Source organism: Cryptomeria japonica, chromosome 3 (genome assembly GCF_030272615.1).
Source record: "Cryptomeria japonica chromosome 3, Sugi_1.0, whole genome shotgun sequence".
Classification (NCBI taxonomy): Eukaryota; Viridiplantae; Streptophyta; class Pinopsida; order Cupressales; family Cupressaceae; genus Cryptomeria; species Cryptomeria japonica.
The window spans coordinates 591,560,526-591,587,731 of NC_081407.1; the positions used below are offsets into that span (position 1 = coordinate 591,560,526).

The following is a 27,206-nucleotide window of genomic DNA, read 5'->3' on the forward strand; positions in this document are numbered from 1 at the left end:
GGAGAGAAAGAGAGTGAAGGACAGAGGGAGAGATCTATAAATATAGAGAGAGAGGGGAGATCAATAGAGAGATAGAAGTAGAGAAAGAGAGAGATAAATAGAGAGGGAAAGAGAGGAAGGGGGGGAGAGATATAGTAATCATGTATAGAGGAAGAGATATTTTGATAGACGAAGATATAGAAAAAGAGATGGATAGGGAGAGAGGGAGAGAGATAGGGATAGATAGATGGAGGTGGAGATAGGTACGAACAGAAAGAGATAGAGAGAGTAGGATAGATGGAGGGAGAGATAGAGTGAATATGAGAGAGTTAGATATAATAAGATATATATATATATAGACATGAAGATATATGTATATGGACATAGAGATAGAGGGGGCAAGAGTGAGAGAGAAAGGAGGTGATAGAAACAAGTAATAAATATGTATAGATAGAGGGAGGTAGAGAGAAGGATAAAAATAGAGAGAAGCAATATTAGTAGAGAGATATAGAAATAAGGATTGATAGGGATAGAGTGGGAGAGGGAGAGATAAGATTAGAAAGAGGGAGTTATATTTAGAGAGATATAACTTGGGAAAAATCAAGATGGGATGAGAAAAGGACTGAGATAGGTGGATTGAAAAGGAAATAAAAGGAGAGAGGGAGAGAGTGAGATATAGCTAAGTAAATAGAGCGGGAGAGAGGTGTAGAGATATATTTTCTCATAGATCAATTTGGGAAAATGTGTACATATGACCAAAGACAACAAGGCAACCTTCTATGATGATTTATAAAAAAAATATCATCTCATTAGTACATAAAATATATTTTTCTGGTTATTTACTACTTTAAATGTTTCGATTCTTTTGTGAGCAAAACAAAATTAAAAAAGGCTTTGTACATGCAAAATTTGTGAGTATTTAAAGTTTTGAAAATGAACGATTAACTTAAAATTATTATAATTAATTGTTGGTGTATAATCTAATAAAATTATGTAGGGGCTTCACTTAGTGAACCTGGTTTATATCACATGCGTTCATGGCATACTAAAGAATCGCCCTAGTTTCAAAAAATATTGCCCTAAACTCATTTTTTGTCACCCCCTACCAATACACAACCTGAATTTAGAGCCCCCCTATTTTCGTCAGATATTGTGTTTTTTCGTAGCCCAAATTAAAATCCCCCCTATTTTCACTAATAGGCAAATATATTGTACCCTTAGTTTTGGGATATGAAATCCCCCAATATGAACACACATGATATAATATTGTCTTGCCAGTGAAGCCCGCATGTAAAATTACCTTATCCATTTTGTAGGTCTCTGAATCACCTTTCCAACGTTTGTAAGAAGTAAAATTTCAAATGCCCATTTTACTTAAGTATTTTTTTTTAGTCTAAACAAAATAGATATCCATTTTGGAAACAATGGATATCCATTTCAGAAAGTGTGATATCATAGCAATGACATAAGGAAATGGATATTTGTTAATAACAAATATTTGTTAATGACACGAGGAACTGGATATTTGTTAATAACAATTCTCACTACAAAAGAATCTTCTTGTCTAATCTTTTTTGTAGTGCATTCCAAGTCCTAGGACAAGGACTCTCAATGCAACAACTATCCAAGTTTTACTACAAGATATATACACACGCCCAAGCTTATTGGTCCTAAGGGGGTCTATGGATAGAATAGCATTAAGTTTCAATGTTAGATCTCATTACTCAAAACATAAACCTTATAGATCATTTTGATGAATAAATTGTAATGTGCAAAAAAAATAAACGGGTTCATGTTAAGTTTTGAATTGAATCAACTAGGATACCTTGAATTGATCTTTGGAAAAGTTATAAAAAGATATTTAATTAGTGATACCTTATCATTCAAATAGATCCCTATAAGTAAGACAATACTATCTTGAAATATGACATACATAACTTAAAATAAATAAACCTGATTACAACTCTAAATTCTCATTTGATATAACATGCACATAACTTATGTGAATGTATGATTGTATAAGCATTCTTATGTCTAAATTTTATTTGCAATCTATTGTGATAGAGCATTTGAATGTGATATGTATAGTGATTATTGAGATTTGAATTATATTGTCATTATTTGAGATAAGGTTGTGAATGAGAAAGCATATTCGAAAAAATTCTTATATTTATGAAATTTTTTATTAAGGCTCATTGTAAGTTATTGATATACGATTGTATACGCATTCATATTTCTAAATTGTAATAGTGGCATATTATATTAGAACATTTGAATGTGATATGTATGGTGATTAATGAGAATTGAATTATACTCTCATTATTACTTATCGACATGTATTATCGTACAAGCATTCTTATTTCTAAATTTAAATAGTGATCTATGGTGTGAGCATTTTGAATGCAATGTGTATTGTGATTATTGATTATGGTTGGTTGTCAATGACAAAGCATATTCGAATAACTCTTCTTATCTTCGAGATATTTGAAGAGTTCCATTCAAAGGTCCTTGCGTGTTCGAACCATCGAGATATAAACGACATATATTAATGAGAACGACCGCCAAATTATCTAGACTTAGAAACCAGGGATTATAAGTCAATTACACGCAATCGATTTCCCTATAAATAGACACTCATTTTGAACATAAGAACTCACAATTCTTAACAATGGCCAGAGCGATAGGAGTTTGGATTGCTCTCGTAGCAGCACACTCTGTTTTTCTCCATGGTAAACTTCTAGCATCCCTATATTTCTATGTAAAGATTTGTGTCGTCCAATATGACGCCCAATGTTTGATTAAACTACTGGTTTTCACGTTTTAACAATGTGCAATTTTATTCTTGAATGCAGGAATGGAAGTGAGGGCGGCAACATTTGATATCACAAACCAGTGCCCGTACACGGTGTGGGCGGCGGCAAGTCCAGGTGGAGGGCAACAACTGGACCAAGGGCAGACCTGGACGATCCAAGTTGCGGCCGGAACAACCCAGGCCAGAATCTGGGCACGCACAGGCTGTTCCTTCGACGGCAGCGGTCGGGGCACCTGCCAAACGGGTGACTGCAACGGCATGCTCAACTGCCAAGGCTACGGCCAGGTGCCTGCGACACTGGCTGAATATGCCCTCAACCAATACATGAATCTTGATTTCTACGACATCTCTCTCGTCGACGGATTCAATGTGCCTCTTTCCATGACTCCCACTTCAACGGACCCTAATTGCAAGGGCAGAATTGCATGCCTGAGCGACATTAATTCGCAGTGCCCCAGCGACCTCAAGGTGACTGGTGGGTGCAAAAGCGCCTGCGCCAGATATAATACGCCCGAATACTGCTGCACTGGAGCCTCTGAAAACACCTGCGGACCCACCGATTACTCCAAGTTTTTCAAGGGACAATGCCCCCAGGCTTACAGCTACGCCAAGGATGATGCAACCAGCACCTTTACTTGCCCTAGCGGAACCAATTACAAAGTCGTCTTCTGCGGTTAACTTTCACTACATTTCCTTGTCTCTATGAAAATCTTACTATAAGTAATGAATAATGAGGAAGTAGTAGTATCTCTGTGCTCCGCATCATGCGTTGAGCTGTTCAAAGCTATTATCAGTTGTTAAAATACTAAATTTGTGACGACACGGAATGTATGAGATTGGATGAATTTATGAGGATTGGGTAGAGCAATCTAGCAGATTAATATGATGGTTAAAAAGTTATTTTAGTTAATTAATTTGTTTTAGAAAGCAATTATTTTTATCATAATATTTTTATTAACAATAAACATAATTGACTTTATATTATTTGGAAAGTTTATATAGAATATTAAAATGGAAATGAAAGAGAGAGTGAGAAGCGATTAACTATCCGAAGCTTATTCAATTATGAGACTATTAAAAGTAAATGAACAACCTCAAGATCACCCCCTAAAATCACAAAATCATGAAATCCACAATATTGGGTTTCACTCTTTATATTTTGTGTATGTAGAAGAATAACCACTTACCGAAATTTGTAAAGTGGTCTTGATCTTGATTTGTTATAAATGCCAAAATAAGACTACAAAACTAAACTATAGATCTATTTTAACCGACAACATATAACAAGACCTATCAATTTTCTCAAATTTTATGACATTCTTTTATGTCAAAAATTAGAATTGGAGATCAACTTTAATGAGTCACTCACTCAATACTAATGCAAATATATATTGTGACCACTTCTTTGAAAGCTCTCTTGAATAACTCTATCCATCAAACCTGAAATCACTTTTTTGAGATCCTTGTGAAGCATAAAACCTACAAGTACATTTTTTATGGTGTGGAGTGGATGTGAGGGAAATGAGAAAAACCCTTGTAAATTTGGTCTTTAATGTCTAAATTATAGAAAAATGAAAAATATACTATTTTAAATACTTCAAAATTAATGGTGAAATCATATTTGTTATACCAAGCTCGAAAACGCACCTACAATAAAAAAATCACAAAGAGGAAGCCTCCAAAATTTAGAAACAAGATCTGAAATCTTATAGTTTCATAAAAGACTATCCAAACACTCTCTACTATTCCAATATGATGTAATATTTGGTTATAGACATAGCCACCCGAGGTTAAACGTGCTTTATAAAAGATTGATATCAGAAAATATATTAAATTCTAATCAAAAGATGGGTCACAATGAGATTGGATGACTATAATATGAGAGAAAGAGGTGAGCATATAGGATGCACCACCAAGAGATGTGATGTATATCCAATATAGGACAAAGGAGATGTGCTCACATGGGTGCACATTATTACATATCACTCAATTTTCTAAACCCTTTTAATTCTTTTATTTTTCCTTTTTTCATACTAAATGTAAGTTATTATGTTGTTACAAAAGAACCAATATTGATATGAGAAACCTATTTCATTTTTAAGAGACCCTCTAGGGTATTGAGTTAAAGTGTAAATCCGTGGAGAAGTAATCCTACACTCTTTTCAAGGCCATCAAATTTTTAAAAAATTTCCTTGTTAGTGCAAAGATAATTTCTTATACATACCAAGTGTTGTGAAATAATTTTCACCCTACAAGAGGTGACTAGTAAAGTAACCAAGATAATATGAGGTAAAGTATTTCATGGATAATGGTGGAATCAAATTTGGAAGAAATTGAAATAAATTAAGCTACAAATGGAGATGAGCAACAAATCATTGTTTTCATAGTATAATAATGTACTATATTATTTCCTTCACTTGAACTACCTTGAGGGAATGATAGAAAACCAAATATAAACCCAAGCACTACATGTTCAAAGATGTTTGTTTTCAATGGGACTCATGTGGAAAAGTAACAATGGTGTCCTTTTAATTATCTAGGATGAAGAAGAACCCAGTACAAAGTGTTGATTGAAATTCACATTCTAGTCTGTGCTAAGACCAATATGTACCAAATTTTAAGAACAAGTTATTAACGGGTATCCTTATATTTGATGCACATAAAATCATGCAAAAAAGTGACCCTTACTAATTCTTCTCAAGTAGACTCAAAAACTTTGGAGCTTTATCTTTGATGCCATTAACAAGTAGGCCCCTTTTTAATAGTTGGAAATTGATTTTGTATGTACAATAGCTAATAAATATAGTGATGAATTAAAGTGTATTTCAATAGGTATTGATTATTTCATTAAATATGTTGAGGTTTCTCTCATAACTACAAATAAGATACTAATGAGGTTTTACATTGACAATATAATAACCAAGTATAAATAAAATTATAATAAATTATATGCATAAAAAAAGAGAGAACTTATATGTAATAAGTATAAATAAAATTACAACAAATTATATACATTCATATATACACTCTTAAAGGCATATATTAATATACTTTAATGGTTTTCACATATTTAAGTAAATTTATTCCTCATGTTTTACTTCTCGTTTATCATCTTTAATATTATCATACATATTTAGTTCATATAATTCCATTTGATTCCACATACTTATTGAGCACACTTTTCCCTTCTTTATATAGCCTCTTATGTATTTTCATAATAAATTTCCATCATATTCTTTCATAATAACACTTAATTAATCTATTACTACTAATTTACTTTTTTTCTTATAATATTTTACATTCTTATAGCTTATTTGGGCATATTAGAAGTGTTTAATGACTATTTAAGTGGTATATATAATAGATATATGAAGCTATAAATGACCCAAATTAAATGTGATGTATCTCATAACCCTCTATATCTTGCTAGCTAGCACAATTATTTATAAAATATTTTTATCTTATTAAACTCAATAAAGTCATAACTAAATCTCAAACTATGACTATGAAGAAATGGCAACAAGTTAAATTCTTGTTTGATAAGAAGGCCTATGTGAGGAATTTCAAGGTAGAATACTTAACCATAGTATGGAATGGTATATCACAAGACAATGGCAAGAAAATTTGACTCCTTATTAGGTTTATACTATGTTGAAAATATGTGTGGACAATATTCATAATTCATCACAAGCTTGGATGGTGAGTTTCAAGAGTTTATCATACATGGAAAAATCTTAAAATTCTAATTCTCTTAGTATTTAACTTGTCGTTTTTCATGCATATTTGTATACTCTCTATTTTATGAGTCTTATGAAACCATGATGGTCTACTATCATGGTAAAATTTGGATATAAATTGATTTTTTTGAAATCTTGACACTTGTTGGTTAAGATGAAGTTTTCTTGGTTAAATTATTTTGGTCTTTTATGGTTAACTTATCTTAAAGTGCTTTGAGGTATCATTGTGACAATTAGTGGAATATGTCCCCAAATACAACTAATATTGAAACCCAACCATGTATATGTAAAATTTTACAACTCTAGTTCTTCTTGTGATGCTAATGGCTTTGTGTGATTCACTTTTAATAATGATGTAGGAGCATCTGAGCAGAGAGTTTTTAGTGGCGAATCTTCGCCAATTGGCAAATTTCGCATGAATAGTCTTGGCACCATAGTGGTCAAATTGCCTAGAATTTCAGGGTTAACGACACACTATAGAATCTGGCTTCGCCATTGACCACACATCGTCGACGTGCATGCTCGTAATATTCACCTGGAATCAGGGTTAGTGCAGGATCAAGGGGGGCCAAAAAGTGGCGATGTGAAAAAAATAGCCTTCCTCACTCGCCTAAAAACGCGAAAATCCGTGTTGACTTTTTGCTTGGCCTGGGTGTCAGTACACCTTGGCCTGGTAATTACCTATGCAAATCGGATATCAGATAAAAGTGGATATCCAATTTTTATTTGTAATTTTAATTTAAAAAATATATTATATGTTACGTATTATATAATACGTATTATATATAATATAATATAATATAATATTATATTATATAATATAATATTAAATTATATTATATATTATATAATATTGTATTATATTATATATTATAATATAATATAATATTGTATTATATTATATATTATAATATAATATTATATTATATTATATTATAATATAATATTATATTATATTATATTATAATATAATATTATATTATATTATATTATAATATAATATTATATTATATTATATTATAATATAATATAATATAATATAATATTATATTATAATATAATATAATATTATATTATAATATAATATAATATTATATTATATTATATTATAATATAATATAACATAATATTATATTATACATAATATAATATAATATAATACAATATTATATAATATATAATATAATATAATATAATATTATATTATATTATATTATATTATATTATAATATATATAATATAATACAATACGTATTATATTATATTATATATATATTATTATATTATATATGTTATTATATTAAATATGTTATTTAAAAATAATTTAAGTGTTGAAATCGGATATCCGATAAATTTTCTGAGACTTTTATATTTAGACAGCGACAGTCCCGTGAGTCATTTTTAACTCATGGGTCGCGCGAGTTTTTCAAAATCCGATATCCACTCCATTCGATATCTGGTTTTTTGACAAAAAATTGCTAAAAAATTGATTTATAGGTAAGAATTTTGTCATTTTGAATCATTTTCATTCATTTTTTGTATTTTTTGTGAATGTTTATTTGATTTTTCATTGAAAATATGGTTTTTTTTCATGAAAACTAGGTTTTTTTAAATCAAATACCTAATTGTTTAAATTTGTTAACTAAATTTAATTGTTTACATTCAATTAGGTTAAAAATGGGAGATAACAATGAAAACATTGACCAACCACAATTGCAACAACCAAACCCTCATTTGCCAAACCCCCCCTCAATTCAAGATTTGATTGCACAAAATTTGAATGAATTGAGGGGGATTGCAGAAGTATATCGTAGGATCCCTCGTCTAAACCCATTGTTTGATCCTCTCACGTCAATCGTAAAAAGTATGGAAACCATGACTGAGGAGCACGATGTTGCCCTTTTGTGGCGAGATTCTATGAAGGAAAAATATGCAGATGGCTTGTCGTATAAGGATATCAAGGATCTTGAGATATCCAAAGCCGAAATCACCTCATTGTTTGTCAATCCCCGTACTGGTCAGCCTGTAGATCCCAAAAAACCAAAACTTTCTATCAAATGGTGCACAAATGATGGGATTGTGAAAAACTTTTGGGATCGTTGGTGGATGGTTTTCGACAAACCACCCAACAATAATCTTGATATCCCCTTCTATTTCATAAAAAAATTGTATGCTGAGTTTGTTTTACAGAAACATGTGAACTACTTTGACATCCAACCTTTCAAGGGTGTAGGTTTAGGTATGCCCCAAAATAGACCTGGGGCAGTCAGAGTAGTCTAGGGCCCATATGTCCCCCCTCCTCCTGTTGATCCCCCACTTGTAGTTCAGCATCCTAATATCATTTGTGAGGCGGCTTCACGGACCATATCGACTATTCACTCTTTGAGTAGCCTTTTGGTTTCTCAGGCTGCGTCTGTAGCTCGGCCTACTTTTGATGGTAGCAGTGCATCGGGTGGTGCTGACACATCATCCTCAGCTCCACACATATGTGTGCCACATAGTTGTTTCATGTGTGTTCACGTATGCTTGGGTCTAGTTGGACAGCCCGTTGATCCTGCTGTGGACAGTGCAGATTACGAGGTGCATGAGATGCATGATGCACCAGAGGTTATTACATAGACTAGAGGATACCCTGGGGAGTCCTCACATGCTAGAGGTGAGGAGGCACCGTCATCATACATTGATGATGTATTGGTAAGATTTGTGTTTTCACAGTTCATGTTATATTTTAATTAAATATTTATAAATTAGATAATATTAAGTACTAATTTTTATTTACATGGTCTATTTAACAGTTGATGACCGAGGATGAGTTGAGACAGATTCAGGAGGGCACCTTGTCGACCATTTCATTTGGCCTCGATAGCTTGACGGTACATATATTATTGCACCTAGTCGTTTGTATTTTATTGTACATACATGCTCATCATTTATATTTGTATTAATTAGATTATGTAGTAACTTGCATGTATATCTTATTTTACTCTTGTAGGGCACAAGCAGCATGAGTGCGGTGCAGTGTGATCTAAGCTCTGGTAGTGCAATTGGAGACAAGGGAAAGGTAATTGAATGCAAATATGATTGAATGAATAGTTTAAATAACTTACAGTGATTATACATGTCTAGACATAGATTGATAGTTTCATATACTTGTTGTGTATATATACAAAGAATCCTTGGCTTCACATCCTTGATGACTACACCCAGTATACCTGAAGAAGAAGAAGAGATGCCTCGAGTAGACGTGTGTTTATTTTATTTTTTGATTAGTAGATATAATTTGTTATTATCAGTGACAATTATATGCTAACTTGTATCAATTTCATGTTTCTAAACATATGTAGGTTGTTTATGAAAATATTCAAAACATACCTCTCTACCGAAGACATACATCAAGAGTCCTGCAAAGCTGAAGAGAAAACGTGGAGATGAGGTAAACATGAATAGTTCAATTAAATAGTTCATTTTTATGTTAACTTTTTGAATGTGAATTATATAATATAACTAATATTAATCGTGGTTTGTTTTTCTTGTGCAGGATCCTTCAGAGCCGAGCAGTGTGGCGAAGAGGATCAATTTTGATGATCCATCAACAGCTTAGGATGTTATAGATAGTTTTGGGATGCTTACATGTCTAGTTGGCATGTATATTTTGTATATGGACATACATTCACGTATTTAGACATACATTTTGTTTCAGTTGGTGTTTATGCCATATTTGTGTATGGACATACATTTGTAATCATTCGACATTTTTATATATACAGAAGTTGATATTCGATCATATAAATTGTTGCTCATCTGTGTGTGGTGTTATCATGGAAATCTTTAATCTTCATTCCAATAATTAACAATGGTTAATAATGGCTATTTAATGAACAATACAATTCATTTCATTTCATCGTAAGTGTTTTTTTTATAATGAACAATATAATTCATTTAATGAACAATATAATTCATTTAATGAACAATACAATACAATTTATTTAATGAACAATACAATTCATTTAATCAACAATACAATAAAATTCATTCAATGAACAATACAATTCATAAACAATACAATTCATTTAATGAACAATACCCTACGCATGCTCCTATTTTTCCCTCCCACTCGATCGAACGCTCAGGGTCATACCCTACCGGTGTCGTCCCTTGAGCGCCCTAAGTGCTCAAAATTGTCAAACTTTGACGAGCCCTAACTCAGAATCTGTGGCACCTACAAAAGATCTGTTTGAACCTACGGGGCCACGAGAGGGGTCCCTACAAAAGCCTATCTCGATTTTTCAAGTTTCCCTACAGTTTTATTAGGGAAGCAATTTTTCGGTTGGTGAAAAATCATCAGTCTCACTCAATGGAATGTTGTCGCGTGGCCAATTTCTCGTTCAGCTCATCACGATGATGAACCATCAGCTCCGACATGTCTAGTTAGGCATAATTACCCTACGCATGCTCCTATTTTTCCCCCCCACTTGATCGAACGCTTGGGGTCATACCCTACTGGCGTCATCCCTTGAGCGCCCTAAGTGCTCAAAATTGTCAAACTTTCACGGGCCCTAACTCAAAATCTGTGGCACCTGCGAATGATCCGTTTGAACCTACAGGGCCATGAGAGGGGTCCCTACAAAATCCTATCTCGATATTTCAAGTTTCCCTACAGTTTTATTAGGGCAGCAATTTTTCGGTTGGCGAAAAAATCATCAATCTCACTCAATGGAATGTTGTCGCCTGGTCAATTTCTCGTTCAGCTCATCGCGATAATGAATCGTCAGCTTTGACATGTCCAGTTAGGCATAATTACCCTACGCATGCTCCTGTTTTGCCCCCCCACTCGATCGAACGCTCGAGGTCATACCCTACCGGCGTCATCCCTTGAGCGCCCTAAGTGCTCAAAATTGTCAAACTTTGACGGGCCTTAACTTAGAATATATGGCACCTACAAACGATCCATTTGAACCTACGGGGCCATGAGAGGGGTCCCTACAAAATCCTATCTCGGTATTTCAAGTTGCCCTACAGTTTTATTAGGGCAGCAATTTTTCGGTTGGCGAAAAAATCGTCAGTCTCACTCAATGGAATGTTGTCGCCTGGTCAATTTCTCGTTCAGCTCGTCACGATGACGAACCGTCAACTCCAATATGTCTAGTTAGGCGTAATTACCCTACGCATGCTTCTATTTTGCCCCCCCACTCGATCAACGCTCGGGGTCATACCCTACCGGCGTCGTCCCTTGAGCGCCCTAAGTGCTCAAAATTGTCAAACTTTGACAGGCCCTAACTCGGAATCTGTGGCACCTGTGAATGATCCGTTTGAACCTATGGGGGCATGAGAGGGGTCCCTACAAAAGCCTATCTTGGTAATTTGCCCTACTATTTTATTAGGGCAGCAATTTTTTAGTTGGCAAAAAAATCGTCAGTCTCACTCAATGGAATGTTGTCACCTGGTCAATTTCTCGTTCAGCTCATCGCGATGACAAACCGTCGGCTCTGACATGTCTAGTTGGGCATAATTACCCTACGCATGCTCCTATTTTTCCCCCCCACTCGATCGAACGCTCGGGGTCATACCCTACCGGCGTCGTCCCTTGAGCGCCCTAAGTGCTCAAAATTGTCAAACTTTGACGGGCTCTAACTTGGAATCTGTGGCACCTGCAAATGATCTGTTTGAACCTATGGGGCCACGAGAGGGGTCCCTACAAAAGCCTATCTCGGTATTTCAATTTTCCCTACGGTTTTATTAGGGCAGCAATTTTTCGGTTGGCGAAAAAATTGTCAATCTCACTCAATGGAATGTTGTCGCCTAGTCGATTTCTCATTCAGCTCGTCGTGATGATGAACCGTTGGCTCCGACATGTCTAGTTAGGCATAATTACCCTACTTATGCTCCTGTTTTGCCCCCCCACTCGATCGAACGCTCGCGGTCATACCCTACCTGCGTCGTCCCTTGAGCGCCCTAAGTGCTCAAAATTGTCAAACTTTGACGGGCCCTAACTCAAAATCTATGGCACCTACAAATGATCCATTTGAACCTACGGGGCCATGAGAGGGGTCCCTACAAAATCCTATCTCGGTATTTCAAGTTTCCCTACGGTTTTATTAGGGCAGCAATTTTTCGGTTGGCGAAAAAATCGTCAGTCTCACTCAATGGAATGTTGTCGCCTGGTCGATTTCTCGTTCAGCTCGTCACGATGATGAACCATCATCTTTGACATGTCTAGTTAGGCATAATTACCCTACGCATGCTCCTATTTTGCCCCCCCACTCGATCGAACGCTCGGGGTCATACCCTACCGGCGTCGTCCCTTGAGCGCCCTAAGTGCTCAAAATTGTCAAACTTTGACGGGCCCTAACTCAAAATCTGTGGCACCTGCAAATGATTCATTTGAACCTATGGGGCCACTAGAGGGGTCCCTACAAAAGCCTATCTCGGTATTTCAAGTTGCCATATGATTTTATTAGGGCAGCAATTTTTCGGTTGGCGAAAAAATCGTCAGTCTCACTCAATGGAATGTTGTCGCCTGGTCAATTTCTTGTTCAACTCATCGCGATGACGAACCATCGGCTCCAACATGTCCATTTAGGCATAATTACCCTACATATGCTCTTGCTTCCCCCCCCCCCACTCGATCCAATGCTCGGGGTCATACCCTACGCATTTGACATCCATGAAGGGATATGAAGGGATATTTTGTAAACAATCAGAAACCTTTAATGATAATCAAGTTGAAGCCTTGAGATTTATGCAATATGGTTCAAGTCCAAAACTGTACCCTGAGAGCATTTTGATTTTACTTATGTCTTGTGTATTATAATAAAGACCAATTTGCCAATGTGACATCTTCATATGAGAGAAAAGCTTCATTTTATCTCAATACAGTTGTACCTGTTTCATTATTAGAAAAAATAAATATACAAAGATCTGTTATTAGTATCCTCTAGATTATGGATTTGAATTGATGTTCTCAATTAGTTATTATCTGTTCAGCTTTTCTTCATAAGGCACAACCATCTGGTGGTTATCATATGAGGACAACCATCCATGACTTTCAAAGTAATTGATATTTATTCCTACACCTCACACTCACAAGATTAATAATAAAATGACATTTATGATTCATCAAATGCTGACAAAGTCTAATCAAAGTTCAACTTCAAGATGTATACAACATATCATATTCAACTTCAAGATGCATACAACTTACCATATTCAAGCTCATGCCAACCACCACTTGGATATTGTTATATGTCGATTAAAGTATAATATATGTAATAAAACCACATAGTCTTACAAAAAAGCCATCATAGACATCTATGTCAATTAAAGTACAATTCATTTGTAACAGGGGCACACTCACAATCTGAAGTTGCAAAGCCCTGTGGGAAGCATCAAATTAGAAATTTATTAATCTGACTCATACTACTGTCAAAAGCATCAAAGATGCTACTGCTAGAGAACACCATTGTGGAGAGAATATTAGGTGCATCTGATGTCAGCATCTGAAAATGAAACAATGTTATTCAATTGCCAAAATCTAACTGACTTTATTTTATAAACCATTAATGAATAAAAATAGACAAGGTTACCTGAGTGAAAGTTTGATGACCACTTTGACTAGTAGGTGTTGATGTTGAAGGCCCAACATTAACCTATTTACCTGACTATCAATGTCAAATGTTTGATTCAATAGATCATCTGTCATGACAATTTGATCCACCGCAGATGTGTCCTGGCCACATGCATTTGAATCATCTTCATGATAATAAATACAACAAAATCCACAATTTAATCTCATTAATGCACAAAGGAATATGTACCATCACCAAGAGAGGGTCTCGTCAACAACGAATGATCTAGCATGAACCTGTATTTTTAAGAATTGTTAGTCTACACATAAAATGCATGGATGAACATAACGGATTTATGATAATCACTTCAACTGAAATGCATGATAATAAATGAAAAGGTGGGATCATATACCATAAAAATACGTCCCTTCAAATTATATCAACAGAACCCACTATGTTGACGCAAAAATTGTAATGTGATACTATTGTATATCATCAAAAAATACCTTCATGAGCATAAAGGTTATGCAATAATTATATCATAAAAAATTATCAAATAGTGTTCTCTAATAACAAAAATTGTAAAGCTCATCAAATGCATGATAATAAGTCGTGTTGCAAAAATGCGTCCCTTCCAATTATATTGAGTGTACTCGCTATGTGCATGCAAAAATCGTGTTGCCAAAAAAAAACGTTCATCAATAGACCTGCATTTTGAACACATCCTTAATATACACGTAACAAAATTGAACATTAAGGTTTAATGATCATTGTTTGAAATAAAATGCATGATAAAAAAATAAGGCACCATTAAAGACCTACTACTCAAGTGTGCCTGAAGGGTCATCTCTTTGTTTAAGAGTATCCAGTATTGCTTCATGATCAGCAGTAGTCACTGTCCATAGCTCTTTGGTCTTCGGTTTTGCTTGATGCTTCAACAACTTGACATTTGTAGCTATAATAAGGTGTGAATACATTATAATGGTTTTGTGTCTCTCATAGTCTTCAAATGTAGGTATGCCATTCTTTCTAATCATGTATGTTCGCAGCCAAGTTCCCACAACAACAACTAAACCTGTAGGATATGTGAACCCATCATCATCTGTCACTAGTTGTGTTAGCTTTTGTTTTCCCTGTACACATCGTGCCAACCAATATTCTGATCTCTCTTCATTCCCTTGCAGTGCAACAACTGCAAAAACATGTCCTGGTTGTACAAGATCTGATAGACGATCATACTCAAGTGAACTTTCCATGTCATCATTTGACAAGGATATTGTTTGAGATAAAGGAGTTAGATAGTGGGGAACCCACATATCAACCCACTCACTTGACTCGCACTGATCCCAATCACACCGAAGACAACTCTAACAAAAACAAGCCAATGCTCATGTCCAAATGGTCCATGTACTTGTATCTGAGCTGAGAAATGAATGCATCTTTGAAGAATCTTTAATTGTTTGACAATCCAATCTATCTCCCACTGTTCCCTCCTCAACCAACCAGAAGAATCTGCTCACTACTGAATCAAGAGTACCTCCATGTGACAATGCTGAACTACACCAATCAACAATAGAACATGCATCAGAGAAATTTGCACCTGAAATCCTCAATTGCTCCTTAACTAGAGCTCTCTTCAAACATGCACCTACTCCATCATGCTCTCCCTTCCCATGCCCCACCTCAAAAAAACACCAAATATGAGGTATACGCCTCTCCACATGCATTCTACTCAACCAATAAAACATACGCGCATTCTTGAATTGACCCATACAGTTATCTGACCATATTATATGTCGGTCAATTGCAATATCTTTCTCATGCAAGAACTCAAAAAAATTCTCGAAAGAATGTTGCACATACTCGGAGGAGTGTGATCTATCATCACTCATATAAAAATGATACTCCCTGATTATCTTCCTGTCCTCTTTTGTACTATCAGGAGCATGTCTATATGTAATGTGAACAAAAATAGCAGTCTAGACTGAATTGTAGTACTGAGACTGTACCTCATTCTGTGGTTGCAATGTATAGTTCTCTGCAAAATCAACCACCGATACAATAGTGCCAATCGGGAAAGAGTTCTTACACATCCTGAACTGTTGATCCAACCACTGAGACCTATGGGTGTGCCTTGCATACTTGTAGAAAAGATTTTCCTTAAAATCCAAAATAAAATCAGCAATACTCACTTCTCTTGAGACTAATTCGCATCTAGAACCTTCACCTCCACAACACAATATGACCCAAAACGACCCAATATGGTGTCATTAGGGATCATATGGTGTCCTAAGAGGTCATAAGGGTTCATGGGACACCATATGACCCCTAACGACACCATTGGACCCCTTAAGACACCAAATCATGTCGTTAGGGGTCATATTGTGTCCTACGACCCCATAAGACATAATATGACCCCTAATGTTATGATTTGGTGTCTTAAGGGATCCTATGGTGTCGTTAGGGATCATATGGTGTCTTGTGACACCATAAGACCCCTTAAGACACCAAATTGTGTCATTAGGGGTCATATTGTGTCCTACGACCCCGTAAGACACAATATGACCCTTAACAACATGATTTGGTGTCTTAAGGGGTCCTATGGTGTCGTTAGGGGTCCTATGGTGTCGTTAGGGGTCATATGGTGTCTTGGGACACCATAGGACCCCTTAGGACACAATATGACCCCTAATGACATGATTTGGTGTCTTAAGGGGTCCAATGGTGTCGTTAGGGGTCATATGGTGTCCATAGGGGTCATATGGTATCCATAGGGGTCATATGGTGTCCCATGAACCCTTATGACCTCTTAGGACACCATATGACCCCTAATGACACCATATTGGGTCGCTTTGGGTCATATTGTGTCCTAAGGGGTGTCCTAAGGGGTCCTATGGTGTCCCAAGACAACATATGACCCCTACGGACACCATATGACCCCTAACGACACCATAGGACCCCTTAAGACACCAAATCATGTCGTTAGGGGTCATATGGTGTCCTAAGGGGTCATAGACCACAATATGACCCCTTAGGACATAATATGACCCAAAGCAACCCAATATGGTGTCATTAGGGGTCATATGGTGTCTTGAGAGGTCATAAGGGTTCATGGGACACCATATCACATAACTATCATTAGGGGTCATAGTTATGGGTCGTAAGACACAATATGACCCCTAACGACATGATTTGGTGTCTTAAGGGGTCCTATGGTGTCCCAAGACACCATATGACCCCTAACGACACCATAGGTCCCCTTAAGACACCAAATTGTGTTGTTAGGGATCATATGGTCTCTCTCTCTCTCTCCTCTCTCTCTCCCTCTCCTCCCTCTCTACCTCTCTCCCTCCCTCTCTCTCTCTCCCTCTCCCTCTCCTCCTCTCTCTCTCCCTCTCTCTCTCCCCCTCTCCCTCTCTCCCCCCTCTCTCTCTCCCTCTCTCTCTCTCTCCCTCTCTCCCTCTCCTTCTCTCTCTCTCTCTGTCCCTCTCTCTCTCTCTCTCTCTCTCTCTCTCTCTCTCTCTCTCTCTCTCTCTCCTCTCTCTCTCCTCTCTCTCTCTCTCTCTCCCTCTTTAAAATATGACTAATAAAATCCGATATCCGATTTAATCGGATATCGGATTTCTGCCATGTGGCAGTTTACTTCATAAATGGCGGCAAAGGGAAATTCATCAGGGACCGCAAATTTTTGTACAAAAAATCGGATATCGGATAAAATCCGATATCTGATTTTATCCAATATCCGATTTTGTACTCAAATTTTCAAATTTCAAATTTTGGCTCGAGAATGCTTTGGTATTAGGTTTGGAAGTTACAAGCCTGGAAAGTCAACTGAAAAAACGTGTTTTTCAATATTCCCTGGTTTTCCAGACTTTACACTAGTGGCTAATGACTTTTTTTGTAGCCAAAATTGATAAAACGAAAAGGGTTTTTTAAGGACGTTCCCAGATTTCCAACAATATAAGGCTTGTCTTATTTCGAATTTAGTAAATAATTATTATTTATTTTCTAATTTAATTCTGACAACAGTCCTGATTGATATACTGATTGAAAAACACTCATAACTTTCAAACAGTATAACATTTTTTGAAACCAAAACATTCGTCACATCCTATGCTTCGTCTACTATAGGGAAAAATTTAAAAAAATTAAATTTCATAAGGTTTTGACCAAGTTAAGGTGGTCAGATGTAGGAGTTTCTGAATTTCTGAAAAGCTGTAGTAAAAAAATCATAAATAATTATTTAATTCATAAAAAATTAAAAAAAAATATGTGTCACATCCGGACATGAGTCTAATACTTATATTATAAATATTATAAAAAAATATTAAGATTTGATTGTGATTAGGGTGGTCAGACATACGTCTACTTCTTTTTTTTTTCCTGAAATTTTAGTACCACTGCATTGAAATTTGAAATTTTCATCAAATAGGATTTTTTTTTTTTTCCAAAAAACAACTAGTAGCTTAGAAACTACATTCAATTTTCTATATATTCTCTTCTTACATATTTTAAAAATAATGTTCACAACTTATTCAAATTTTCATGTCAAGTTGCATAACTCTGATTTTTCTGAAATTTCATTACCACTTAAGGGCCTGTTTTGGCACACCATGATCCTGCACATACCCATCACTCAGACGTGGGTATTAGATCACCTCTGTTATTCGCCAACAATAGTAAAATGACCACGTACCCAAGACCTAATTTGCCAATGGTAAATTAAATGTTCATTGCACGCGTCGGCCAAATTCGCCAATATCAATTAAAACATTATAAGCATTCGAGGACCCATTCGCCCCGCTTAAATTAAATGTTTATTGGCAAATGCGATGCCCGGGCCCCACGCAATTCACCAAAAATGCAATCATGGATTGCTATAAATACACTCTTTCTTACACATTTTCTTACAATTTGTTCGTGTCTGATTAGTAAATTGGGAGCTCTCGAGTCTCGATTCGCATTCCGCAAATTGAGTTGGAAAGTCGAAGTTCATTCACATTGTAGGGCGAGGTGGAGGGTCAGAGTTACAATCCTGCAACACAAGCCCAGGCATTCCTGATTCCTGATTCAGAGAATTGAGAAGGCATAAAGGTGAGTAATCATTTCTTCATACTTGATAGTATTAGTTTTAACTTTTAATTCATAGTGAGAGGTCAAGACTCAAGATGTCATAGTCAAACATGGGTGAGACTCCTCAAGGTGATGAAGGGATTGAGATGTCACACAAGGGTGAGACTGAGACTCCTCGGAGTGGTGAAGGGATTGGGATGTCAGACAAGGGTAAGACTCCTCAGGGTGGTGAAACTGAAGGGATTGAGAGGCCATCAAAATGCCCAAAACCTAAACTTAAAGATACTACCATAAAGTCTTTCTTTGGAATTGGCAAAGTTTCTGGTCCACCAACTTCTGCAATTGCAGAAGCCATTCACAGTAGCTCACCACCACCACAAGGTGGGATTGTCATTGAGTTAAATGCATCAAATAAGGATGACAATACCGACATGGAAGAAGATGTTGTAAGGGATACACACAATGAGATAATTCACTCGGATGCAAATGCTAGTACTAAAGATGATGTTGGTAGGAAGAAAAAAAAAAGGAAAGTAAAACTGGGGCGAGAGTGGGAGATGACAAGGAGTTTTAAGATTGATTGGGTACCAAAGTACCCATTCATTGAGCCAGTCCCAAACAATGATGAACAACCAACAGAATGCAGGTGTAAGATTTGTAGCTGGAAAACTAAAAGAGAGAAGAAGATGCAGCTAAAGCTTGACACCATAGAAAAGCATATTGGTAAGGTTTATGAAAAACAGATCATAGACGGAAAGGAAACGAGAGTAGTAAGATGGAAATCAAAGGAAGAATGTCTTCATGTTAAGTATGTCGTGGAATATGAAGAGCATAACCACAAAACGACACTGATTGGTAATAGTAGGTTTGGAAATACAATCAAGGCTGGGCTTGAACATGCAGTGAAAGATGCAAACCTAGAAAAGACTGTTCAGATGAGTGTTGTTTTTCATATTATGTCGAGAGGGCGTCCTATGAAAGATTTCCCATAACTTAGTAATTTATTATCTTTTTTGAATGTTCCTCACTATCCTACGTCACATTGGTCAATAAACGCTGGATGGGAAATGGCAAACTGTCTCGCTGAGGTGGAAAAGAAAAATTTACAAGAGAGTGTAAAAGAGTCAAATTGCATTTCATTATCCATAGATGAAGTTACTGTGGTAGATAACACTGTTTGGGTTTGTATGCATGTGTATACTATAAAAGAACACATCCGCCGAGCTCATCTACTTTGTGTTCGTAAAATGAGGGGCAATTCAAAAGAAAAAAATTTATATTTGGAAGTTAAGAAATCTTTGAATGAAATTGCTGGTATGGATGACTTGACAATTGCCAAGAAGTTGGTGTGTGTTGGAGCTGATGGAGCTGCAGTAATGCAAGGTCAAAGGACCGATCTTTGTGCAAGATTACAAACTAGTCTTGCACCATACATGGTTGGCATTCACTGCATGGCCCATCAAATTAATTTAGCATATAGAATTGTAAGCAATTTCCCTACAGTGTCAAAAGTTGAAGATCTGGTCCACGAGCTCCACTCATACTTCTGCCGAAGTCCTAAACGTTTTACAGAATTTCAAATTTTTTCTAAGGGAGTAACAGGAGGAAAAAAGCTTCTCAAGGATGTTGAGACCAGATGGATCTCCTTGCATGGACCATCAAAATGATTTCTAACAGAATATCAATCCTTGATCGGACTAATGTATGAGCAACGCCTCACAGTAGACAAAGCTCTTGATCTCTTACATAAGTTAAGTGATATAGAGACTCTGTTAACTTTAGCTAGTCTTCTCCCCATGCTAGATTCAATGAACAAACTTGTTAAGAAAGCCCAAGATAGAACTATGTATATCAATGAGTATAGCACTCTATGTAAAATGGCATGCTTGAGCCTGGATGGTCTATATTCAGATCTAACAGGGCGAAGCCCAAATTTTTTTAGGTGGCAGATAATTACAGATTTGAATCATGCTAAAAAAAATTTACATTTCAATACAAAAAATGAGTTGTGTCTTTGTAAAAGGATTTCAGATACCAATGCACCAATCTAAGATGGGCAAGTGAGGCAGAGCACTACCAGTTAAAAAGGAAGATTTTGACAGGATTGTTAAATCTGTTAGTGATAATTTGAAGTCTATTGCATATGAACTTCCAACTGAGATTCATGAAAGATTCCCTCGAGAAGAAATACTTGAAGCCATGGGTTGTGTGTATTCTCAATTTTGGCATTCAATTGGAGATAATCCAAATGACGCAAAGATGTATCATAAAAAACTAGATGAATTGATATTGACATTTTCAAAAGATGCATATTGAAATGGACAGCCAATAGAAGGAATTTTAAATTTAGATTATCTTAGAAAACAATGTAAACAGTTTGCATTGGTTATGAAATAGCAGTTGGTTAACTTGGAGAATCCATTTGAACCTAGATCAATCACAAGGCTTTGGAAAAGGATAGATCAAAGTGAAGCATTGCGTATTACAATACCAGAATATTTGAAACTTGCTGATTTATGTCAAACAATGATATTGGGGTCGGTGGAAGATGAGAGAGTTTTCAGTGCATTGGGGCTTTTGAAATCAAATATCAAAAACAAATTAGACAAGAATTTGGAAACTTGCTTGAGGTTGTTTGTAACCCAGTATAATGTTAGAGATTTTCCATATGATAGGGCACTGGCAATCTGGAATTCCATGCGTGAAAGATGAGGGGTGTGCAACACTTTAAAAGCTGGTGGTGTTACTGCTAGTGCTAGTGCTGAGACAAATGAATATGATGGATTGCAGACTTAGAGTCAGCATGAAGACGAAGACATTTTTGAATACCTGACTCAGAATGAAGATGAACCTGTTAGTACTAGTCAATTTCTGGATCTTGACTCCATTTGGGATATGAAAGCCTCGGAATGAGTCACTAAAGTGAATTAGCAGTCAGTCTATAGGTATTTATAATTATACTACAGTTCTTGAGTCATATTACAATTTCAATTTGCAAAATTGTAATACTATAGTTGTCATTGATGATTTTTGATATTGTATTCCTTGAATTTGTCAATCAGAATGGATACTTATTTCATATTTTTAATTGTGAATTTGAATTATTAGTAAACAATTGAATTATTAGTAAATTGGTATTTGGTTCCACATTATGTTGAACATGAAATGCAACAATTTGTGTCACAAGATCCATAAAATTATTCATATTGCATAACTGTTACTGCTAGAACCTTTCTACTGTTCTATATTAAATGCTTAACATGATGTTCATGCCGATTAGGGTTTTGTGCTTGTTTTTTGTCTTAGTTGGCTAGTAAACCGAAGTTGTCATGCATTGAAAATTTGAGTTGTCCTCTCTTTATTTGTCCATGTCAACGTCAAGTGTGATCAAACGGTTGGTCAGACATGTTTAATGTTTCATCTCTAACTCGCAAATAAATTTCATGTTTAACAATTTAAGTGGCGACTTAGTGAGTGTTGGTTTGGGTTTAAATCACGAGGTCTCTAGTTTTTTGAGTGTTAGAATTTTATGTTAGCGAGCTAGAGATTGTTAATGAAATTGCTTTGGTCGCGAGGTCTCGAATTGGTTTGATGCCATGCATTATAGCCGTGAGAGTTAGCGAGTAAGTAATAAGTCATTAATGGTCTATGTGCCACTACTCATGCCTGTTTATGATGGTAAATTAACATAAAACATCGATTTTTGTTGGTACTCGTTGGGTCACTGCGGTCAAGAGATAAAAAGTTTTGAGATTTTATGGTTATCACTAGCTCACAGGTCCTTTATTATCAAGTCAATTTAAGTCACGAGCTTGCGAGTATTGGGAGATTTTAGTTGTCGCTACCTCGCAAGATGTTTTGCACTTGACCATTTTATGTTGCGAGGTTGCGACTGGGTGTGATTTTATGTTATCGCAAGGTCGTGAGGTGTTCATGGTTAAGTCATTTTAATTTGCGATCATGCGATGTGGTTGGTATCGCAGCTTAGTTGGTTTCATTGCTTGCTCGCAGGTTTTAAAGTTGTTTAGCATTTTATGTTGCGACTTGGCGACAGGTAAGTTTTGGTCTGATTTTGTGGTCATCGCATGCTCGCAAGTTTGTAAGTCTTAAGTCAAAAAGTGTTGCGAGCATGCGATGGTGGTTAAGTGTCTTGTTGTCGCGGGATCGCAAGGTTTAAGTCAAGTTAAGTTTCGAGTTGTGAGCTTGCGATGAAATAAGTTATTTTGTTAGATTTGCAGTGGTCACCAACTCACAGGTAAAGAAAGAACATTACAACTGTTGTTGCGAGGTTGCGACTAAAGGGCTTGATGAAGATCAACAGCTATCGCTCACTCACGAGATTCTTTGAGGATTCGTAAAAGGGGTTGCGAGCTTACGATTAAGAGGATTTGGTAGCATTGTTGCTAACTCGCCGGTTGCGAGTGTGCAATTAAAGATGGGGATTGACACGTGGACTTGTTTGTTGGGTTCTATAAAAGTTTTGAATGGAAATCGCCAATCAAATGCCACAGTACCTATTGCTAGTTCATGCAAGTGTGGCAATTAATATTAATGAGACTTGAGAGAAGTGATGGCACCCAAATACCATAAATTTCATGATCGAGCCGAGATTTTGACATTTGTATAATTGCATTAATACCACACTAGCTAGTTCATGCAAGTGTGGAAAACCGCAAATGGCAATTAATGAGACTTGAGAGAAGTGACGGTGCCCAAATACCATTTTATGTTGCAAGGTTGCGACTGGGTGTGATTTTATTTTATCGCAAGGTCACGAGGTGTTCGCGATTAAGTCATTTTAATTTGCGATCACGTGATATGGTTGGTATCACATCTTAGTTGGTTTCATCGCTTGCTTGCAGGTTTTGAAGTTGTTTAGCATTTTAAGTTGCGATCTGGCGACAGGTAAGTTTTGGTCTGATTTTGTGGTCATCGCATGCTTGCGAGTTTGGAAGTCTTAAGTCAAAAAGTGTTGCGAGCATGTGATGGTGGTTAAGTGTCTTGTTGTCGCAGGATCGCAAGGGTTTAAGTCAAGTTAAGTTTCTAGTTGCAAACTTATGATGAAATAAGTTGTTTTGTTAGATTTGCAGTGGTCGCCTTCTCGCAGGTAAAGAAAGAACATTACAACTGTTGTTGCGAGGTTGCGACTAAAGGGCTTGATGAAGATCAATGGCTATCGCTCACTCATGAGATTCTTTGAGAATTCGTAAAAGGGGTTGCGAGCTTGAGACTAAGAGGATTTGGTAGCATTGTCACTAACTCGCTAACATGTGGACTTGTTTGTCGGGTTCTGTAAAAGTTTTGAATGGCAATCGCAATCAAATAGAAGGGCATGAATTCAAATTTCGCTCGAGTACTTCAGCTTTGAAGTTTAAAATTTGAATTAATGCCATAGTAGCTATTTCATGCAAGTGTGGAAATTAATGAGACTTGAGACTTGAGAGAAGTGACACTGACGGCGCCCAAATACCATAAATTGCATGGTCGAGCCAAGATTTTGTATAATTGCATTAATGCATTCTATCTTTGAGGTAATCCAGTGAATTGAGCTTTGCAACAACATTGGAGAATTCGAAGTGTTGGGTGTGGGAAAATTTCAAAAAATTGGTTAAATTTTTCTCCTGCAGTTAAAATGAGTCAGGCGACGAGTGGAACTGGAGCTTCCAAGCCCAAGCCCAAGGCCACGACAAGTGGAGTAGGAGGACCTGGAGGTTCCAAGGCCAGTGCCACTGAGGAAAAGATGGTTAAGAAATACAAAGAAGAATTTGTAGATTTGATGCCAAGGACTTCCGTTGCTTTCAATACAAATGTTTTGGCATGGAAAGATTTATGGAGCCAATGCAAAAACCCTACCACAATTAATATGACTGGTTCTTCTTTGTTTAATTATTTCTAGAATGATAGGGTTAAGGGTGTCCCGATGTCAAACCCTTGGGATTTAAATATGACAAATTTAATTGTGCCAGATGTGTATGTTGATGTGGATTTGATCAAAGAGTTGGCCAAATGCTATTGCCCAGTATCTAGGGTAATCAGAAGAAAGAACTAGTCTGCCCTAGTTTCAATTAACAGAGCTAGCTTTGTTGAAGCTTTCCAAATAACTGGTGCTGCATGTACAGATATAGATTTGGAGCAGATTGCAAAGGATTATGACAAATACAAAGGTGTTATCAAGAAGCATGCAATCCCTAGATACATGCCTAGGGTGAATAGGAAGCCGGTTATAATTCAAGAGAGTATCGAACCACCATTTGACATCACACCTTTCCACCATTATATACATTGTACAATCTATGGATTATGCAGAGTGTTGGGTTTTGATGGAGATTCAACAATGTCGGCTGAATTACTGACGATGGCTATGGACATTCAACACCCAGATGTTAACAAACATTACGATTATGTTGGCTATGTGGTTGAACACATTCATAATGCTCTAGTTGAAATTCAGAGTGGTGCACCTAGCCCTACATTCAAGCATTATTCATTGCTGATGCATTTAATCTTGTTCCATAATGTTGAGTTCATGGATAAATAATTGGAGCTTTTCAAAGAAGAATTCAGTGTCTTAATGCCAATACAAAGATGGACCCAGGTTTGGGACAGTAGTTCTCCCCATTCTTCTTTCCTTTTCTTTGAAAATTGGATTGTTTTGTCAATTATGGAAATGCTAGGAATAAATAGGGAACGATTGTCAATTAATGTTAGGAGAGTTTTGAGACCTTACCAGTTTGTTCCAAACTGGTCTATTTCACATAACTGGGGGGACTTTTATTTTTTTGATAACTTTACTGTGATTAGAGTCTATGGGTGTCCTCAGCCTCCCCATATTTTACCAAAATTTGCTCCAATTAGGATTGCTTTTATGGAGTTTATCTGGCAATTGACCCTAGTTGAAAAAGAATACCTTGATAAACATAGGAAGGGTTCTCTTCTTCCTAGGCTTTGGGTTGTGTTTGATTTTACCATTGGTAGGAGTTCCTTTGATGAAGTAAATAATTTCCTTAAACATTATAGGTTGGTTAATGTTGTGTCTAGATTCTATGATCTGGAACAATTTATTAAAGTTGCAATGCCAAAAATGACACCTTGGGCCACAATAAAGGACCATGAACCATTGGATGATGAAGATGTGGTTAGAAATTTGCTGAGAAAAGATGAAGTACAAGAAAGGAGAAGAAAATGGAAAAATTTGATGAGAGTTGAAGCAGAATTGAAGGTTGTTGACCCTAGTTTCTTAGGTTTTTGCCCTGATAGCCTGTACCTGGAGAGGATTAACAAAATGTTGAGTTTATATGAAACTCTGATGGAACAAATGCCTCAAATTCCAGATTCAGAAGTGGCTGCTCAGTAGCAAGACCCCCAAGATGGACATTCTTCACATGGCAAGAGGCCACTTAGTGTGTCTGCTGATGATGTAGAGAGTGGGGATGAAGTTCAATCTACCCCAGCTGCAAAGAAACAAAAAACCAATGAGGTTGGTACAATTGTGAGGAGAGACCCCGCTAGAGCAATTGTTACAGAACAAGGACAATACTTTCATCAAATAAGGACACATCTCAGAGAAGCAGGGCAGAATGAAGAACAAGGAGAAACAAATGAAGCCCTTGCTCAAGGCTTTGATGAGCGTATGATGTTGTCAAATGAGTTCATGAAAGATGATGACTTTATTAAGTCAGATGAATTTTTAAAAAAATTTGACAAGATTGAAATGAAAACAATTAAGAGAAAATCTGATCATAGAGGAAGCAAATGAAGAAAAGAAACAGGGGATCATCAAGGCACTGCAGGAATATGATCCTGACATGGAGCAAATATTTGTGGAACAGGCAAGACAATTGATTAAGAGTACTGGTATGATTATGATGCCTGACTAGGATATCAAGTCTACTTTTATTATTGATCAGATTAGGAAGCAAGAGGACCCAATGTTTAAAACTGAATTTGAAATTGGAGATGTAATAAGAGGATCAGGATTTAATCCTAAGTCAAAGACACTTGTTGCTTGGTCTTTGGCCCCTTCCACTCAAAAGCCCCACC

At 36.3% G+C, this 27,206-nt stretch overlaps 1 protein-coding gene across 1 annotated transcript; it reads left to right on the plus strand.

Moving 5' to 3' along the window:
- Positions 1–2,585: 2,585 nt before the first annotated feature.
- LOC131078613 (pathogenesis-related thaumatin-like protein 3.3) lies at positions 2,586–3,613 on the plus strand. Its single transcript, XM_058016355.2, has 2 exons — positions 2,586–2,708; positions 2,832–3,613. Exons 1-2 carry the CDS (start codon positions 2,648–2,650, stop codon positions 3,467–3,469), a joined length of 699 nt encoding a protein of 232 aa, XP_057872338.2. The 5' UTR covers positions 2,586–2,647; the 3' UTR covers positions 3,470–3,613.
- The last annotated feature ends 23,593 nt before the right edge of the window (positions 3,614–27,206 follow it).

Coding starts and splice junctions, on each gene's coding strand:
- LOC131078613 (XM_058016355.2), top strand. CDS start 2,648: ATGGCCAGAGCGATAGGAGTTTGGATTGCTCTCGTAGCAGCACACTCT. Junction 2,709..2,831: donor ACACTCTGTTTTTCTCCATG/GTAAACTTCTAG, acceptor TCTTGAATGCAG/GAATGGAAGTGAGGGCGGCA.